Source organism: Arctopsyche grandis, chromosome 11 (genome assembly GCF_051622035.1).
Source record: "Arctopsyche grandis isolate Sample6627 chromosome 11, ASM5162203v2, whole genome shotgun sequence".
In the NCBI taxonomy this organism is placed as follows: Eukaryota; Metazoa; Arthropoda; class Insecta; order Trichoptera; family Hydropsychidae; genus Arctopsyche; species Arctopsyche grandis.
This window is the reverse complement of record NC_135365.1, coordinates 25,976,635-25,996,716: the sequence shown is the minus strand read 5'-3', so window position 1 is coordinate 25,996,716 and position 20,082 is coordinate 25,976,635. Positions and strand designations below refer to the sequence as shown.

General features: G+C 36.2%; 2 protein-coding genes across 6 annotated transcripts in view; both read right to left on the bottom strand.

Annotated features, from left to right (window-relative positions):
- Window positions 1–7,265, bottom strand: LOC143919424 (insulin-degrading enzyme-like). 3 transcript variants are annotated; one of them, XM_077441736.1, is made up of 20 exons: window positions 6,963–7,265; window positions 6,690–6,864; window positions 6,525–6,613; window positions 6,356–6,441; window positions 6,161–6,282; window positions 5,914–6,083; window positions 5,729–5,851; window positions 5,439–5,641; window positions 5,122–5,322; window positions 4,888–5,025; window positions 2,538–2,744; window positions 2,254–2,459; window positions 2,038–2,182; window positions 1,728–1,959; window positions 1,518–1,644; window positions 1,121–1,349; window positions 921–1,055; window positions 640–849; window positions 409–567; window positions 1–321 (listed from the first exon to the last, which is right to left on the bottom strand). In XM_077441736.1, the coding sequence occupies exons 2-20, from the start codon at window positions 6,791–6,793 to the stop codon at window positions 214–216; spliced, it is 2,994 nt and encodes a 997-aa protein (XP_077297862.1). In that variant the 5' UTR covers window positions 6,794–6,864; window positions 6,963–7,265; the 3' UTR covers window positions 1–213. The 3 variants fall into 3 exon arrangements, with proteins under 3 accessions (XP_077297862.1, XP_077297863.1, XP_077297864.1); XM_077441737.1 differs by having other exon boundaries at window positions 7,012–7,265; XM_077441738.1 differs by having other exon boundaries at window positions 7,016–7,228.
- A 3,023-nt stretch (window positions 7,266–10,288) lies between these two features.
- Window positions 10,289–20,082, bottom strand: part of LOC143919421 (insulin-degrading enzyme-like) — a 48,652-nt gene continuing 38,858 nt past the window's right edge. The window contains exons 2-21 of one of the 3 annotated variants that reach the window (XM_077441730.1): window positions 18,771–18,939; window positions 16,275–16,451; window positions 16,113–16,201; window positions 15,933–16,018; window positions 15,737–15,858; window positions 15,498–15,667; window positions 15,285–15,407; window positions 14,805–15,007; window positions 14,535–14,735; window positions 14,316–14,453; window positions 14,021–14,227; window positions 13,735–13,940; window positions 13,504–13,648; window positions 13,187–13,418; window positions 12,263–12,389; window positions 11,954–12,182; window positions 11,737–11,871; window positions 11,447–11,656; window positions 10,991–11,149; window positions 10,289–10,916 (exon numbers count right to left, since the gene is read on the bottom strand). In XM_077441730.1, the coding sequence (XP_077297856.1) occupies window positions 10,809–10,916; window positions 10,991–11,149; window positions 11,447–11,656; window positions 11,737–11,871; window positions 11,954–12,182; window positions 12,263–12,389; window positions 13,187–13,418; window positions 13,504–13,648; window positions 13,735–13,940; window positions 14,021–14,227; window positions 14,316–14,453; window positions 14,535–14,735; window positions 14,805–15,007; window positions 15,285–15,407; window positions 15,498–15,667; window positions 15,737–15,858; window positions 15,933–16,018; window positions 16,113–16,201; window positions 16,275–16,451; window positions 18,771–18,793 (3,090 nt within the window). In that variant the 5' untranslated portion in view covers window positions 18,794–18,939 and the 3' untranslated portion in view covers window positions 10,289–10,808. Of the gene's footprint in view, window positions 10,917–10,990; window positions 11,150–11,446; window positions 11,657–11,736; window positions 11,872–11,953; window positions 12,183–12,262; window positions 12,390–13,186; window positions 13,419–13,503; window positions 13,649–13,734; window positions 13,941–14,020; window positions 14,228–14,315; window positions 14,454–14,534; window positions 14,736–14,804; window positions 15,008–15,284; window positions 15,408–15,497; window positions 15,668–15,736; window positions 15,859–15,932; window positions 16,019–16,112; window positions 16,202–16,274; window positions 16,452–18,632; window positions 18,940–20,082 lie in introns of those variants that run through there. The other 2 variants (XM_077441731.1, XM_077441732.1) reach the window with 2 other exon arrangements.

Genomic DNA, 20,082 nt, shown 5'->3' with positions numbered 1-20,082 from the left:
CAATATTGTATTCATTTTTTATTAATTCATTTTTATTACTCACAGTTATTGTAACTTATTTTATATTATTTGTGCATAAATCGCACAAATGTGCATAAAATTTATTAACCAACACAATCACACATTTTCCCCAAAAATTGTGTACAAATTAAATCTCAAATACAGTTTTCACAAACGTGGCAAATTAAAATGAAAATTCAAATCTATCACCATCTAAAGTTTACCAAATGCTCCTTTGCGTGGAATATTCGTATAAGGCGGTATCAACTGGAACAAAGACTTGCCTGATTTAAACGTAGCGACATCTTCTATTTTAATCATCTAAAAAAAAGCCCAGTTCAGTACTCAATTCAATCAAAATATTCACACCTATAAAGTAAAAATATGTATATATATATATATATATACCGCCGAATGGTCTTCCGGGACTGGGAGAAGCTCAGAATTGGAATTTTTTGACTTTTCAATACCTACAACTATGCCCGGATTACCAGCACCACCGTTAGCCGATGATATTATATGCACACTTAGTTTCCGTCGGCTAGGTGATGATATTGACAGAATATCCTATATGGAATGAAACTATATATGTATTACAATCGTCACAATAAATTAGTAAATAAATATTAGCATACATACCTTGTATAGATTGTGTAATTGATTTTTAGTAACATCTCGCAGTGCTTTTACTTCCACGTTTTCCCTATCAAAGTGATATTGCTGTGATGATATTTCTGACCAAAATTTGTTTGAACGACCCAACATCATTTTTGGACGTTTAAGTTTCTGTGCTATCAAAGAATTTCGGTGACTATCATATTCCTGGTCACTCAACTTATTGATGTAATCCTGAATTTCAAATTATGGTATTAATAAAACATTTATACAAATTATTATAGTTGAAAATAATTTCTACACACATCCATATGCCAAAGGAAAGCTTCTATTCTAGATTCTACGTAGCTTGGATGTTTATCTGACTGCACTAAAATCCGTATACCTTGAACACCATTGACACGATGGATTCCACGGAATACAATATAGCCGAGTTGTTCCTAAAAATAAAGTATTAAAATAAGACTGACATAATATAAAAAATAAATAGATTAGCCACACTCACTTTAGTTCTCAATATATTGAAACAGGGTTCAGATAGAATTTGTAGTAGCAATTCAATTGAAACATTCGAAGACGTCGATTGTAGGCCATATTGTAAATAAATTAATACACACGAACTACTGTGAACGGTGTGGTTGATTTCCAATCTATAATGACTGCCCCTATCCAGCTGAATTTCCCTTATCAGTGTCAACTGTTGGGATAGTAGGGGTATTATATTCTTCGGCATCCTAAAATTAATTTAAAAAGTGGCATTGTTAATTTAACGGAGAGCCACAACAAACTGATCGCTCGCGCGTCACATCACAAGATGACAACTCAACGATATTTCAACCATGCATGCATTCTTCTAAGCTATAAAACTAAATCCCACAATAATGTGTATAAGAATTGCATACTTTTGCTCGACGATGGATGCTAGTTGTATAGCTTTCTTCTTTGAAGCATTTCCATGTACAAAACACTCGATGTGAACTTTTGTTAGCAAATTTTTAATAAAATCTTGCAAGTTATCAACCGTAATAGCTGAAATTGATATTGAAAATAAATAGAGAACGACTTGTTGAATCAACTCAATATGATATACATATTTATGTATAACCAATTACCGTCTTTCATGGCCAAGCACTCCTTTTTGCTCCAAGAAACTTCTGAGAGCATCATATTCAAATAAAAAGAGCTGAGTTCATGAGGCTGTTCGGCATCGAAATTTCTCAATTTCCTTATATAATTTTCTTTAAGAATAGAAAATCTTTCTGGATTCACCTGAAACGTAGCGAGTTTTTCCATGATGCAATTGAGAAGGACATGTTGTTTAGAATTGTAACCATCTATTCGAATCTAAAAAAAACACTCATTAAAAGTAATACAATTGAAGCTTACAAACATAATATATGTATATTACATGACCACACCAACCGAAAATCCAGTTTTGGTATTTTGAATGTGATAATTGACACCTGCCAATTCGGCTGCATAAGTAAGCTCATTGAGCGAATCTTTAAGCAACGATATAAATAATGAATTCAAATTGTAATTTAGTGGATCGAAATTCACAATTGGACTAAAAATATAATGAAAATTAGTGTTTTATAAAATTGCTTTAGTTAAAAAAAAATAAAAACGATTATTCACCTGACGAATCGAAAGAATGTATTCATTTTTGGCAAAAAGTATTCATCATCCTGTTTGTACCAAACTCTCATCAATGGAGTATCGTAAACAATCATCGGATATTCTTCGGATTCGGGATCGGATTCGATTAAATCTAAACTATCCGGTAAGAAAGAGTTGACTGCTGGCAAATGCAAACCTTCGTTTAATCCACATTCATTCAATCTCTGGAAAATATATAAATATATCACGTAAAAATACAAAAAAATTGACTATGACAAATGTAACAGCTTAATTTTACACACGTCAAGTTTTTCCTTTGATATTTTCTCCAGGTGATATTTTGTACCATACCATTTTTCAGTTTGATCGCAAATCGATTCAAATACTTTGCCAATAATCCTCATACGCATTCGCTGTGGTGTCAACATTGATAAAAACTCTTGAATTAGTTGTGGCTTCCATTCCGTTAAATGAAAATGGGCACTCAGAATTTCTTCCATTGGATAATCCTTCATAATATGGAATGAAATATAAAAAATATTAGAAACTAGTGTTGTATGTACATATATTAAGATATTAAATAAAAAAAATAAAAGAAATGTGTCCGGATATACATATGTTCGATCCGCACGTGGTCGAATTTTTTCAAATACCTTTTAAATATATTTAATTTAATATTTACTAGTGATTTTACCCGGCTTCGCTCGGTATTTATAATATAAACCGTTTAAACATGGTTAATCTTATAGTAAACAATCATGTATTAAATTTATTTGAATAAAAAAAAAAAATGTTTTTAAAAAGGAATCGGGATCCGGAACTGAAAAAGGATTCTAGAGCCGGAACTTAAACAGTTATCGGTAGAGGTAGGGCCGGAAGCGTGCCGTTTATTGTTCAATTGTTGTAAATCCTTTGTAAACCTTTAACAATGCATTTACAGCATTTGAACAATATACAGCCTCCTCGGGGTCCGGGCTTAAGTTATCGCGTTCCGGAACTGAAACAATAATCGGAATCCGGAACTGAAACAGTAATCGGGATCCGTTATTGAAAAAGCATCCGGAAACGATAAAAGAATTTGGAAACGGAACTGAAAAAGTAATCCGGAAACGGAATCTAAATCGAAAGCGGAATCGTTTAATATAAAAATTGGATCCGCACGCAGTCGAATTTTTTACAAATACCTTTTAAATATATTTAATTTAATATTATATTTAATTGTTTAATATAAAAAAATGTTAAAAACCACCTACCTACTTAAGTATGTGTAAACAATATAAAACACCAATAGAAAAATAAATTAATCAAATAAATTTTCAATAGATGGCGGTAAATGCTCAGAGACTTAGCACCATCTATTTGCCTTGAAGAAACATTGATAGCAAACACTTTATATAGAAGTTTTTTTTCTTTTGTTATTATATTGGGTACGTTTTGTTGGCAATGGTTTAGCTGTGATGTACACAGTGCCGGCCTTACACCCAATGGCGCCCTTGGGCAATTGTTTCTTACACCCTTAGAAAAAAATGATAAAAATTGGATTACCATCCTCCTTTTTCCGGGCTTAGGACCTTGCTACAGTTTCAGGCAATGCCAGAAAAAGCATAGCAACACAAATGTTTGGATATAATTCTTGTAAATTATGCTGTTTTATAAAATTTATTACAATGCGTGGATTCATTTTACCTTGAACTTTATTTGAAAGAAGGGCTTTTCAATTGATAACTTTTCATTGCTAATAATATCAGATTTTGAATTCTCGGTGAGCTTAATTTGAAGATAAAAATAAAAAAGCCCCACATCTTTGAATATTCGTTTAACTTTTCAAATCTAAGATATTTTTTTAGGAATATAACACTGAGCAACAAAAAATCACGTTTTTTGAGTTACCAGAGCGGAGACTAGCCAATCTTTACTAAGTTTGACCCACTGAATTCGAATATGATATTGATTTTTGTTGGTGGGCGATCGTTTACGAGAAATGAGCGTTTAAAAAAATCCGCGATTTTTACAGTTTTTTGGCTTTTGCGGTCATTAACTCAAAATTTAGGATTGTTACGCTCAAAGTGAGTGTTGGAATCAATAGTCAGATATTTTTCCTATTAATTGTTATATTTCATTGCTTTGAAATACTTCTAATTAATTGTCTAGCGAATTTTAAAAGTCAAAAATATATTTGATTTTACGGATTTTTTTTCCGTGCTATTTTTCATTTATTTGGCAAATTTTTTATTTTACCACGTTTATAAGGATTGGTTTTCTATCTCAATATTTTTTTTTTATCTAAGCGTACTAACTAAAGCGGTAATTGCAATTTAAATGCTTTCGTTGTATATATGGTTGTATCGCGTAATATGTTAGGTGCAAGCGAGATGGCATATAATCCACCTCACAGAGTACAGCGGTCGGACTACATGCCATCTAAAATTTTGTAGGGCCTTTGGCGCTCTAATTTTAAAATTTTAAGCGCCTTTGGCGCATCGAGCGGCGCCCCAGATAATTTGGCGCCCTTGGGCGCCGCCTGACCCAGCCCCCCCCTAAAACTGGATGTACATATGTATGTCGATACGAAACGACTAATATAGTATCTCAGACACACAGAATAATGATAAATTCAATTTGTAACTGAAATTAAGTTAACATAAAATCAACCTGTATATTGTTCACATAATTTTTAACAAAATCTCTGGGCTCCTCTTTATCTTGGAACCTGAATTTCGCCACCGAGATATTTTCTACCTCGTCGAAGATCCACTTTTGAATACCTTCTTTGTTTAACATATGTATATACTACAACAAACAAATACAGGTACATATGTATATAAATTAAAATCATTCATAAAATTCAATCAAACTTCTAAATCTACAATCATTTGAAAGTCTTACTTGAAACACCAGCTCGACAATATCATCAGTATGATTGATACCATTTTCGGTTAAATCCACAGAAATTCTACATACAGCAAACCCTCGTCCGCGACATTGCGAATAGCTGTCTAAACTATTGCACCAACCTTTTACTTTCAGTAGAGACAACAGACTCCCTGGACCTTCGTGGCCAATCAATTGAGTAATGTAATACAAAGGCTGAAACATTATGTATGTAAGCATTTGATAAAATACTTCCGCTGGGACTTTATGTTCAATCGTAACCAAGTTGCAATCTAATACATATGTACATATGTCCCTTTGATAATACTAACCGCACTTTTATAATGTGTTCTCGTATCAGGAATCGGAAAATCCAAGTACAAATTTCGCACATCCTTAACGGGGACGATGTTCATTTGTAATCCTTGATAATCTTCACTATGAGGATGTTGAGGCCAAGACGGCTTCACTACATCCTTGTCCTGTATTTCAGAAAACTTTTCAACTGCCATCTTTTCAAGATCGTCCAGTGATTCTAGAACATTGTCTCAAATATAATTCAACCGAATTCTGATGTTTTATATGTAAACGAATACATACATCAATTAGTTAGTTTGCTAACCTTTTCCAAGGATGACCAAAGTCATTATATTTGCAGAATAATATTTGGAATGGAATTCAAGCAGCTCCTGGCGTACATCAATTCCCATTGTTCTCGGTGTCGTTTCCAATGTATCTCTATTTCCTATTTCAGTAAATAATTTAAAATATTGCTCGACTCCATTTTTTCATACTTCAATTACATACCTGTTCCAAATTTATGAAATGGATGATTGGGATCTGACGTAGATTTATCCAGTTGATATAAACGTCTGGAATCATTGCATATATTCTTTTCATTTTCTGAATTCACTGCATTCAATTCCCGATCAGTAGCACTTGCAGTAAACAATGGCGAAATAAAAAATTGAGCAAATCTAAAATGAAAACAATTCAACTTCAATAACAGTACAATATTTCATAGTTGTCATCATTGATTCAAATGAAGAATTACATATCCAAAGCTGATGCAAAGTGCTCTGGAATGACATCAAAAAAATATACAGTTTTATCAGTGGATGTAGAAGCATTACTGATGCCACCGTTTTCTGACAAAAATTTTTTATACATATTTTCCTGCAACAATAAAACATCGTTAAAATTTAAGCCTATTGTAATATCATGAAAAAAATTACAAATTTATACATACCTGAGGATATTTTTTAGTTCCTAAAAAGAGCATGTGTTCACAAAAATGAGCCATTCCCGGTATATTGTCTGGATCACTGAGATGACCTGTATAAAATAAATTCAATATGCTAAACAAAACATGGTTTTGAAAAGAACTATAATATAATAAAATGTTATAAAATACGAACCAACGGCAACACTTAAAGCCGCTGCCGATTTGTCAGTCTTCGAATCACTGACGAGCAACACTTTCAATCTATTCCTCAATTGAATGCCTCTGAATTCAAATATATGTACTAATTATATTAAAACAAAACTTTTATTTATATATTAAATTGAGTCACAAAACTTACCTATACTCCCGTCTGTCTTCGGAAGATTTTTTGATACTGTCGCATCTATAAATCACATCCTTTCCAACTTCCACGGCTTGTTCTCGTTCAACCAGCATGGTCATGATTTATGATTTGCGCAATGCTTAGTTTATTTCAAATTTGTATGCAGAAACCAAACGAAAACGTTTCAAATCTACGATTCAAATCCAAGAATAAATTAGCAACATACATAAATATAATACATATTCGAATTATGTCATATGGTCGATTAAATAAATTAATCCAAACTACATAGGTCTTAATTTTAAATTTCCAGTTACTAGGTGAATGTATGTAATACTTGCTAGAGCGCAGCACACAACTGATATTCATATCTTCTGTAACTGTCAGCTGCACAGGAACTGTCATTTTTTTTTATTATTATCATTGCATCATTGGTTATCAACCTTTGTTTATGTATGACATTTGGATTAATATAATCATAGATATATGTAGTGTTATTCTGTTAAACGACTACTAGTTATATGTGAACCAGTCACAGGACAACCGGTCGCTCTAGATCGGTCACACGTGATCACCCGTCACACTAAAACTGGTCACACCCTAAAATCGGTCAATCAGTTTTCTCGTGACCGATTTTAGGGTGTGACCAGTTTTCTAGTGACCAGTTTTAGGGTGTGACCAGTTTTCTCGTGACCAGTTTTAGTGTGACGGGTGATCACGTGTGACCGATCTAGAGCGACCGATTGTCCTGTGACCGGTTTACATTTGACTAGTAATCACCGAACCGTTATTCTATATCTACGAATATAATGGGTCTACCCCACGGGATCGAATTAGAAATGCACGAAAAACCAAATATCGGAAGGGAAAGATCGAAAATCGAAAGATCTTAAGTCGAAAGATCAAAAAAAAGGGTGCATGGCAAACGGTACATACTCACGTACATGCTCACTTAATTTGCGCGAGCAGGATACAACAGGAACAAGAGGAACAGGCTTTTCCTCCCTTATTAATGTGCGCGCGCAGAATACGGGAGGAAAAGCCTGTTCCTCTCGTTCCTGTTGTATCCTGCTCGCGCAAATTAAGTGAGTATGTACCGTTTACCATGCACCATTTTTTTTTGATCTTTCGACTTAAGATATTTCGATTTTCGATCTTTGCCTTCCGATATTTGGTTTTTCGTGCATTTCTAATTCGATCCCGTGAGGTGCACCCGAATATAATACATCAATTACAATTTACGTTAAATTACAAAAAAATCGGTATAAGCTATAGAGCAAAAAAAGGTTCACCATAAAAATGAACAATGCACGGCGAACAATGAACAATGAACGGCAAAAAGTACCGTCGGTCCTTAGTGATAACTTTAGCGGTGATTATTGCTATAAGAGCCCTTTCCCTTGCACCCTTGGTCACCTCCATTGGCACCAGGTCACGCTCCAGCGACTCCTCTAATAGGGCTCGCACCAACACCGTAGCCCCCAAGAATAATACCAAACTCTAGACTCGCATATTTAATGACAATTTACCTCATAAATACAGGTAAAACACAACTTATGATAAAATTATACCATATTACATATAATAAAATCAACGGTTCGGTGATTATTGCTCACAAAGCGCTCGCCCAAAAGTCACTAAAATCTCTATAACGGAACATCTGGCAGCCGAAAAGTCCATCATACTAACGATAACTATCATAGTAACAAGAACTTGAGTGCCAAATATTCCGTATTCGCGATTTTCATGGCAAAAATTGTCTTTTGAGCGATCGCAATTGTGAGTAATAATCCAATTACCGACTTTAACATGGCCAATGGCTTGTGTTCGATTCCCCTAACTGCAGTGCCGGCCTTACACCCTATGGCGCCCTCGAGCAATTTTCCTCTAGGCGCCCCTAATGGTTCGTTGATCATTGGTCACAAAGCGCAAAAAGTCACTAAAATCTCTATAACGGAACATCTGGCAGCCGAAAAGTCCATCATACTAACGATAACTATCAAAGTAACAAGAACTTGAGTGCCAAATATTCCGCATTCGCGGTTTTCATAGAAAAAATTGTCTGTGACCAATAATTCAATTACCAAAAAAAATATCGAAAATAGGTTTCCCCTCCTATTTTTTCCGGGCTCGGCACCGGCAGTAATGTGGTTAACAATTTGTTTCCGAAACCAGCCGTTGAAATTTCAACGGGCATAACACTAGTATTAAGTCGTCCCGGAATTAATGTCGTTTCTGTAACATGCAATTTTGACTCGGGCTCTTTCGGTTCGTTGACCAGTGAAGACGTGTCTTGTGTTTTTTTTCTTCTTCTGGATTCGTTGCGTCCTTTTGAACAAAAAAAAAATCTCTTCTACCCACATCCAAAAAAAATGGTAGAGACGTGTCCATCAGAAGCTCATTTAAGGAGCAGTATGCTATTGTTGTTTCAAGCGAAAAAATGTGCCGTAGAGGCTTCAAAATTAATTTACGATATATACTGGATGTAAGGAAGTGCCAACGTTGGTTTAAGAAATTTCAATCGGGCAATATCAGTTTGGATGACGAGCCTCGAAGTGGACGGCGCAGTCAAGTGGATGAAGCATCTCTAAAGGCGGAAATCGAAGCAAATCCAATGTTGACTCTTGATAAATTATCGCAGAAGGTTGGCACATCGATATCTTATGAAAATGGGAAAATTTTAGCCGAAATTATAAGTTACCAAGAATCAAGTCAATTCAAAAGCGGGCTCTTCACTCGCCCGTGAAAATCACGCCGCGACTCAATGAGTGTGATGACATATTTTTACTAACCCCTTAGCGCCAGTGGCGTAGCTAGAAATTTTGGGCCCTGATGCAAAAATTTCTCCCCACTTCCTGGCCAGTTTGTTCACTCCTGGTGTTATTTCTTCGTATGAATTTCGTAATTTACTAACATTCTCATATATACGATTCAACACCAAAGTGGTTTCGTCTAAACTTCAAAGTAAGATTTCGTTTCTGCAATTTTTTCGCACACGAGCGGCTCCACGCCTGATTTATTATTTACACGCCTACTTAGCTTATACGCAAGTGTATAACAGTGGCGTACGGTGAAATTGTTCCAAATCGAGCGTGGGCCGTGATGCTTTGCATCATTCTGCGAAATAGTAGCTACGCCACTGGACTTCGCACGAAGTTCTCCGCCAAAAACGGGGATCGTCGCAAACCGGTATTTGACAGCTCGGCGACGAAGGAATCACGTTTTCACCGTGTGTGTGTGTGAGTCGAAATGTGAGTGTGTGCGTTTCACTTCGTCGTCGTGACCCGTCCCTTCGTCGCGGAACAAAACATAGGGGCCGCCGCGAGGCGCGAACTCAAACGCACGAAACGCACACACTCACATATCACGGTGTTCGCGGCCGCGCACGGTGCGAGCCGCTAAAGAATTGGCAAAAATTACTTTATCAATATTGTCGATTTTTCCTACAACTGTATACTGTGAAAGATCATTCAGTGTAATGCACTTCATATAAAAATAAATATCGAAACAAGCTGACAGGTGTAAACTTAAAAGCAGCCATGCGGCTCGCATTGGAAGAAAGGAATTTTGGAGAATTTCCATTTGCATTATTTTTAAATATATAGATATGTACTAAATTTTTCAAATATCTTTTATTTAATGAACTTACATATAAATTGATCCATTTTTTAGTACTAAAAAATTAGCTTTAATTGTTTTAATCACAACAAAAGTGATATTTGATGCACAGAACTGCCAATGTCAACTATGCGGCCACAGTAAAATTTGACGTGAGAAAAATTTAAATTAAATCGGACACAACAATGAACAAATATGTATACAATAAATAAAATAAAAAAAAAACACATTTTATTCGGATCAATTATTTATTATTACTAACCATAAAACTCAATATTTACTCAAATTATTTTACGCTACACGTCTCAATATAATAATTGATTTTCAGACGCCTAGTCGCAACTAGCAGACTTTACGAAAAAGCATCTACAATTATTCATAAACTCTACATCCATACATACATATTTATCAACAAACACAATCACTCAATCGTTCTCGGCCATTCAATTTACGAGCGAATCAAACTTCACACTATTTCCACAACCGTTTAAATTAAAATACAAAGACAGCCATCGTCTAAAGCTTGCAATGCGCTCCCTTGCGCGGGATGTTTGTATACGGCGTTATCAACTGGAACAAGGGTCTGCCTGATTTAAATGTGACGACATCTTCTATTTTAACCATCTAAAAATAAATAAAAACATAAACAAATTGATCCAATCAAAATATGCAATACAATGCGAAAACTGATAACATACTAATGAGGGATCTTCGGGTACGGGAAGAAGCTCGGAATTAGCACTCTCAGACTCTACAGCGTCTTTAACCGCGTCGGGATGAGCAGCACCACCCTCGGCTGATGATATTATATGCACACCTAACTTTTGTCGGTTCGGTGACGATATTAACAAAATATCCTGTAAACAATGCGATCACATTATTTATCTACAAATAGTCAACAATTCGTCGATACTGTATCTACAGATAGTCAATAATTCGTCGATACTGTATCTACAAATAGTCAATAATTCGTCGATACTGTATCTACAAATAGTCAATAATTCGTCGATACTGTATCTACAAATAGCCAATAATTCGTCGATACTGTATCTACAAATAGTCAATAATTCGTCGATACTGTATCTACAAATAGCCACAACCTATTCTTACTTGTATAATAAGACGAAGTACATACGATGACAACACAAACATACCTTATAAAAATTGTGTAATTGATTCTTGCTAACGTCTCGCAACGCTTTCACTTCAACGTTAACTCTATCAAAGTGATACTGTTGTGCTAAAATTTCCGATCTAAATATACACGAACGACTCAACATCGTTTTGGGACGCTTAAGTTTCTGTGCTATCAAAGAATCACGATGATTCTCATACTCTTTGTCGCTCAACTTGTTGATATACTCCTGAAAAACGATATTATAATTGCAGTACTGATGAAATATTTATACAAATTAGTGTAGTCGAGGAAAAGTTTGCCACACACGTCCATATACTGAAGGAAAGCTTCTATTCGAGACTCGACATAGCTCGGATGCCTATCTGACTGCACCAAGAGTCGTATACCTTGAACGCCATTGCTACGACGAATCCCACTGAATACAATATATCCAAGTTGTTCCTGAAAACAAAGAAAATAACACACTAAAATAGAATGAACGTTTACTTTAAAAAAATATACATATTAATATATTCCCACTTACTTTAGTCCTCAATATATTGAAACAGGGTTCGGAAAGAATGTGTAATAGCATTTCGATTAATATGTTTGAAATCGTCGATTGTAAGCCGCATTGGAAGTAAAGTAAAGCACACGAGCAGCGGTGAACGGTGTGATCGATCTCCAACCTGTAATGACTGCCCTTTTCCAGCTGAATTTCCCTCGTCAGGATCAACTGTTGGGGCAGCAGAGGTATTATATTCTTCGGCAGCCTAAAATCATTAAAAAAAAACAAACCACATTCAGATGATACAAACCACGAATCGAAATAACTTTTGTAAGAATTGCATACTTTTGGTCGACAATGGATGCCAGTTCCATAGCTTTTTTCTTTGAAGCATTTCCGTGAACGAAACACTCAACGTGAACTTTGGCCAATAAATTTTTGGTGAAATCATGTAAATTGTCTATTGTCATAGCTGAAAGTTTACAGTATACGTTTAAGAATGGTACTTATTTGATTAATGTATTGCAAGTGTGAATAAATAGAGGAACGCAGACCCAACTGACTCATTTCAAAATCATACATAACAAATTCAATTTCAAAATTTAATAACACCCAAACTCATTATACCTATAGATCTTTCACTTCACAAAATTGCAGAGAGAAATATTGTTTGCAACCTCTCCTCAGCATAGAAGTTATAGTACAATTTGTATTCGATTCCTCCTTGTAACAAACAAGCTAATCTTATACTTTTATACGTTGTCAATTTTATCTTGAAAATTAACTCAATGATTAAGGAGAAATATTCTTGATACCATTTTCTGGTTGTCACGACAAATCGCTCACAGACCTAACACTCAGCGACATAAGTCGCACGACATATGGCTCATGCGACAAATCACTCACGGACATTACACTCGCAGATAAATCGGTCACGCGACATTACGCTCACAGATATTATATTCACAGACAAAGTGCTCACGGGACAAAACGCTCATTTTGAGGGTTAAATTGCCAAATTCATCCCCCTACAAAGTCCCGCACCATTGTTTAGGCAATCAACGTCATAAATATTATATATTATATTATGTAAACAAAATCTGGGAGATATGTAAATATGTAAATCTGTTGACTGCCCCTTGACTTCTATCGATAGAAACTTGATCTTCCAGATATTATATTAGCTACAAAATAAACCTTACAAGTATCAGTTGGTTCTGTGCCACTTTTTATTAATAATAACAAAAAAAACTCAAGCATGAAAATTACCATATTCTACATCCAAATAATCCTTTTTGCTCCAAGCAAATTCTGAGAGCATCATACCTAAATAAAAAGCACCATGTTCATAAGGTTGTTGTGCATCGAAATTTTTCAATCCCCTTATATAGGATTCTTTTAGGATAGCAAACCTTTCAGGATTAGCACGAAACGTTACGAGCTTTTCCGTGATACAATCGAGCAGAATATGTTGCTTAGAATCGTATCCGTCCATTTGTATCTAAAAACAAAACAAAATATATATACATACATATATAAAAAAAAACAATCAAAACAGACAACACCCAAAAAGGAAAAATACCAACCGACAAACCAGCTCTGGTATTATGAATGTTATAATTGATGCCGGCCAACTCAGCAGCATAAGCATACTCATTGAGCGAATCTTGAAGCAACGATACAAACAATGTATTCAAACTGCAATTCAGCGGATCGGAATACGCTATCGGACTAAAAATACAAAACATAAAAAACGCTGATTTTCTTCATATCATCATCATCATCTTCCTCAGTACAAAACACAGCCAACTATTCACCTGACAAATTCAAAGAACGTGTTCATTTTCGGCAAAAAGAACTCATTGTCCTGCTTGTACCAAACCCTCATCAGCGGAGTATCGTAGACGATCGTCGGATATTCCTTCGATTCGGGATCCGGTTCGATCAGATTCAAACTATCCGGAAGGAATGAGTTCACCGCCGGCAAATGCAAACCATCGTTCAGTCCGCACTTATTCCATCGCTGAAAAGCAACACAACCTTATGTAGACACGACACACTCAATAACGATAAAAAAAGCAACGGACCAAGTCGTTTACACACGTCGAGTTTTTCTTTTGATATTTTCTCCAGGTGATATTTGGTACCGTACCATTTTTCACTTTGATCGCACGTCGACTCGAAAGCCTTGCCGATAATAGCTATGCGAATCCTTTCCGGAGTCAACATCGACAAGAACTCTTGAATGAGTTCCGGCTTCCAGTCAGTTAAATTGAAATGAGCACTCATAATATGCTCCATCGGATAGTCCTTGACAACATCAAATGCAACATATATTAAAGAAAAAGTCAATTTATAATTGAAATCATACATACATATATATAAATAGAAAATCAACCTGAATATCATTCACGTATCCAGCGACGAATCTCCTAGGCTCTTCCTTGTCTTTAAATCTGAACCCCGTAGCTAAAATATTGGCTTGCTCATCAAAAATCCACTTATGAATACCTTCTTTGTTCAACAGATTTATATACTGCAAAGAATCAAACTCAACGTACAAACAAATTCAATCATATATAATCATTTTACGGGCTTCTAATAATGGTCGCCTCACTTGGAACACCAGCTCGACAATATCTTCAGTGTGGTTGATACCATTTTCAGTCAAATCGACATTAATGTTGAACGTGGCGAATCCTCGTCCACCGTACTGGGCACTGCTGCCTAAACTATTGCACCAACCCTTGGCCTTCAACAGAGACAACAGACTTCCGGGACCTTCGTGACCGATCAAATGGCTGATGTAATGCAACGGCTAAAATAAAGTTAAAGCAATTAAGGCCATCCGGTAATATTCAATATGCGTTTAATTGCTAATACTAACTGCACTCTTGTAAAGAAGTCTCGTATCCGGAATAGGGAAAGCCATGTATAGATTCCTCACATCCTTGACGGGAATGGCGTTCAACTGCAGTCCTTGATATTCTTCGCTGTACGGATGCTGAGGCCAAGACGGCATAGTCACATCCTTGTCTTCTATTTCGGAGAACATATCAACGGTCATCTTTTCAAGATCGTCGAGCGATTCTACAAAATAAATAATACTAAAAACAACAGTCTGTACGAATATAGCACAGAATCGCAGTCGATGATCTCATCTATTTCTCCATAAAACACAAGTCGCACGATTGCAACATCGCGTTCCTGTACGAGCATTCAAAGCCGCCCTTGCCTGAAATATCTTCGTTCGCACAAGGGCAAAGCCATAATTCGTTCGCTCTACACTCTAAAGGTCGAGAACATAACTTCCCGTCTTCTAAGTATGTATATATATAAAAAAAAGCATATTCATTATCAAACTAACCTTTTCCGAAGATAGCCAAGCTCATTAAGTTTGCAGAATACCATTTTGAATGGAATTTAAGAAGTTCCTTATGCACATCGATGCCCATTTTCTTCGGTATCGTCTCTAACGTATCTCTATTTCCTATTACAATAAAAAAAAAAACTGTATTCCAAAGGTTCATTATCTCATACATTGTTTACGAACAAAAAAATAAAAAACAACAATACACACCAGTTCCGAATTTATTAAACGGATGATTTGGATCGGCTGTGGACTTATTCAACTGGTCCAAACGCCAATAATCGTTGCACACATTCTTGTCATGTTCAGAATTTACAGCTTGTAATTCCCGATCGGTAGCGCTGATTGTGAACAACGGTGAAATAAAAAATTGAGCAAACCTAAAACGAAAACAATATATGAAAGACCATAACTTCTACAACTCCACATACAACGAATCGTAAAATTACAAATCCAAAGCTGCCGTGAAATGTTCGGGGAGCACGTCGAAAAAGTACGTGGTATAATCGGTAGACGTGCATGCATTTGAACCACCGCCGTTTTCCGACAGAAATTTAGTATACATATTTTCCTATGATGACAAAACGAAATTATTACCAAATAAATTGCAAGATTGTGGCAAAAGAAACGAACAAATTTTCATACCTCGGGATATTTTTTAGTTCCTAAAAAAAGCATGTGTTCGCAAAAGTGCGCCAATCCTGGTATATTGTCCGGATCACTAAGATAGCCTGTGTATGAAAAATTTACAATTTTATATTACATACAACAACTGATTTTCATATTAATATTTTCACTCTACGTATTTGTATTAAATATACACACCAACATTAACATTTAAAGCCGCCGCAGATTTGTCAGTAGTTGGGTCGCTGACGAGCAAAACTTTCAGCCGATTCTTCAACTGTATACCCCTGAAAGCAAACACGACATTTAAAACGACTAACGATAATTTTATTATATTTTTTAAACAACAAAAAACCTTACCTATACTCCCGTTTGTCTTCGGGAGATTTTATAATACTGTCACATCTGTAGATCACATCCTTCCCGATGTCCACAATCTGCACTCGTTCCACCGACATGGTTGCAATCGACGTGTGAAACTTCGACGATCTTATTCCAGATTTGTATAAGTTTGACGACACCGAAAGCAATCTAAACCTGCGATAAAAACCAATCAAAATATGAAACTTACATGAAACTTTTGAATTTTTCAATTATTTTTTAATTGTTGTGTTGTCTTTAAATTGTATATATGTATGTATATAAATTTTATTAAAATACATCGAAATTTTTTATTATTTTAAATTCTTCTAAAATAGACTCTTCACAAAAATAGATGCTAAAATTGAACATTTTTAATGCCCTAAAACGCTAAAATGCAAAATGAAAATGCTAAAATTGACAAAAATAGATGCCCAAAATACGTGTCTCTATTAATTATGCATTGTCCTATTTAAGGTCTGTTCATACCTAGTCGGCACGTACCGACCTCAGCAGGTATCCGGCCGTACGAAAAGTATTCTTTGGTACATTTTGTATGGGTATATTCATACCAACCGTCACGTTTACGCCACGGCAGGCTTACAGCAGTACCCGACATTTCCTGTTCATACCTTACAGCAACATCCGTCAACGTATCGTATCCGTCTTTTTGGCCATCGTGGAGATATACACGCGAATTACATGCCATGAGTCTGCCGCTTTGCTGTTTTGGACCAATTATCGATAGTGACAGTTGACAACTGTTCAAATCTTTCGACATGGTTTTGGCGCTGACAATGACTTTTTGACAATGCTTCCTTAAATTTTGTAGATTTTTTGGTGATGTGTGTTTTTATTTTATCCAGTATTGTTTCAAATTGGTATCGGTTCATACGAAAATATTGTTACGTACCCCGCGGATTAAGCGAATAGAATCCCAGAGACTGGGTGACCGTTCAAGGATTATCTGTAACGGATATCTGTTAACGGATTAACTAAGTGCATACCGTGCAACTGGTATAAGTGGTTTTAAGGATTAGCGACAAGCTAAGTGCATGTGGGTTAAACAATGGCGACCGAGTTGGCTGGTATTGGTCCTTTCGCAGAATTGACCTGTACCGTGTCGTGGGAAGACATATCCGTACGTGACCATAACAATAGGTAAACAAATTAGACGTCGAAGATGTCCTGAGAGATCTATACCTTATAAGGCGATACTTAGGCGATATCAGGTCATTCTGGACTGAGCACTGCCAGTGCGTGTATCTCCTTAATCATCAATAAATGCTGTGACACGACTGTTGGCCTTTTACTTGGATCCTCCACCCACCCCTACGCAACAATATTTAAAAAAAATTTGTCCATCATCCACAAACTCCTTATACAGTGTCCAAAACTCTCCTTCGGTTTTTCTATTTTTTAACATGGGATGCACATCAAAACGCCTCCGTGCTTTTTTATTACCTTCTTGAGCTTCTTCTTCCAACAACAACGCGATTATACATAATTTTTCGTTCGATAAGCGCCGAAACATTTTTGCTGACTTGTATTCTGACGCGTAGCTACGAATGCACGTGTATGCATTCATATTGTAAGTACTCGACAATACGACGTAAGCAATATTGCACCGTATCGTCATGGCCTGTAATGTATAAGTAAGCCGATTTTGCCTTGCACTCGGCCAAAGTGCTGTAAACGTGACGTGACCGCGACGTGTAGGTAGATATGAATAGAAATGTAATAAAATGACATATTTTAAACGGAGTCGTGCAGTGCTGAAGCCGTGCAGTGCTGTTTAAGTATGAACAAACCTTTAGTCATATTTTAGTTTTCATTCATTTTTATTTCTGACCGTTAAACGTACACTCGTCGCATTGGAGCAATCTGTAATGACGAGTGTATATTGATTGTAACAATAAAATAAAATTTATTTTTCATTTGTTTGTCTATTTGTACTTGATATATTATGTATTTTGTAAAAATCTATAATTGGGCTCAAATGTTATTTTGTTATATTTATTCTTTGTTTTTATGAATTTCCACACCGGAGGCTTGTTGATTTTTCAAATAAATAAACAAAACCAAGCATGAAATAATTGAACATATGTTTATAGGAAAAAAAAGCATGGACATGTCACTATGACAACGGATCATTCGAAACCCGTACCTAACCTCAACATTATGTCAAGTCATCGTCGAATCGATATCAAAATCGATACGGTCGAATCGAATCGCTGTGAAATATCTCTCAATGGAAAAAGGCAACAGTTGAGAACAAGCCCGGAGTAAAAAGGTCGTATGCGACGTGAATGAATGCGCAATTTCTGAAATATAGAGCTAGACACGTGACTAACGTACCAAAGTTCGTCCGTGGAGGGGAAGTTGGGAGGTGGGGTTGCGGGGTGGGGTGGGGTGAGGGGCGCGGGGTGGGGTGGGGCGGATCAGCTGACGCGTCGTCTGGCTTCGCCCAACTCCACGGCTCTCGTTGACACTCACCACACTCGTTGACAGCCGGCCATTGCCCGTCGACTTTGGCTCACACCTTACATAACACTGCCATAGCCGCGAGCTGACTGCTGTCAATATATTTATTTTTACTCTGTCAGAGCACGCTGGAAAATTCAGCCATATTCAATCGCGGATTTTCTTCGAGATTGTCATCTCTCTGAAAATGGGGATCAATGATTTAATGAAGGGGGAAAAAAATTTAAGTCGTCAACCACACCGGTGACCGAAAAAATGCACTCGAGATAGTTGCACTTTCGAGACATCCGAACTTTCAAAGATGCTCAAGGAGAACTAACGCAATCATAGATATATATAATACGGTCACGGATATTCCATTAGATCCGTCTTGTTGAAGCGTGTGGAATATATGGTCGATTTGAGTATCACTTTTGATCCTCAACTCACCTTTCACAATCATATCAAGAAAGTCGCTGACGTTTCCTTTCGTCGACTTGGATTTGTTTTGAGATATGCAAGATTATTCTCCAATCCTTTGTCTTCTCGCTTGCTTTTCAATTCGCTTGTGAGAAGTAAGCTAGAGTATAATGCGATTGTGTGGAATCCGCATGAAGCAAATTACTCTCTGATGATTGAGAAAGTGCAAAAAGCACTTCTTCGTTTCCTATATAGGAAAGAATATGGGTATTACCCATATCTCTATCTCACTCCTTTCCTGTTGGGCATGCTAGGGTATAATACCCTTGAACTTCGGAGAAACTTCTCATTAATTCGTTTCGTTCTCCTGCTCTTATGTGGTAATACGTCATGCCCATTGTTGCTGGAGCAGTTGGGACTTTATGTCCCTAATCACTATGTGCATGGTAGACATCATCATTTGCTGGCTGTACCTTCTGCCCGCACAGTCCTTTTTCGAATGGCTCCTATTCCAAGAGCTATTCGACTTCTTAATGAAATCGTTGCTGCCGAGACTGAATGTGATATTTTCCACCTTAGTGAGCGTAAATTGTCGGAAATTACTCTAACCCATTTATATGGTAGTCTGCGCTCATCATTGTTTTCATGATTGATTGTGATTTATGAGTGAAATTTTGATTAAGTCTCTTCCATTTGGGCCTTACAGGGATGGTTTGTATTTGTAGTTGTTTCATACATATTTATTGGAACTGGCTGTAGGTGCAAGGCATTCCTTATGCTATATTTTTATTTGATATTTTTACTTTATCTGTTATTATTCAATGCTATTTTTTATGTTTATGTATGGATGTATTTATGTTTATGTTCAAATGTATTTTTTTTATGTATAATTGATGAGTATATTATTTTCGTTATGTATTAATTT

Excerpts from the sequence above, each read along its gene's own strand:
- LOC143919424 (XM_077441736.1), bottom strand. The coding sequence starts at position 6,793 with ATGACCATGCTGGTTGAACGAGAACAAGCCGTGGAAGTTGGAAAGGAT. Across the intron at positions 6,084-6,160 it reads TTTGCATCAGCTTTGGATAT|ATTTGCTCAATTTTTTATTT; the intron begins GTAATTCTTCAT and ends TTTTCATTTTAG. Across the intron at positions 2,460-2,537 it reads TATCAAAGGAAAAACTTGAC|AGATTGAATGAATGTGGATT; the intron begins GTGTGTAAAATT and ends TATATTTTCCAG.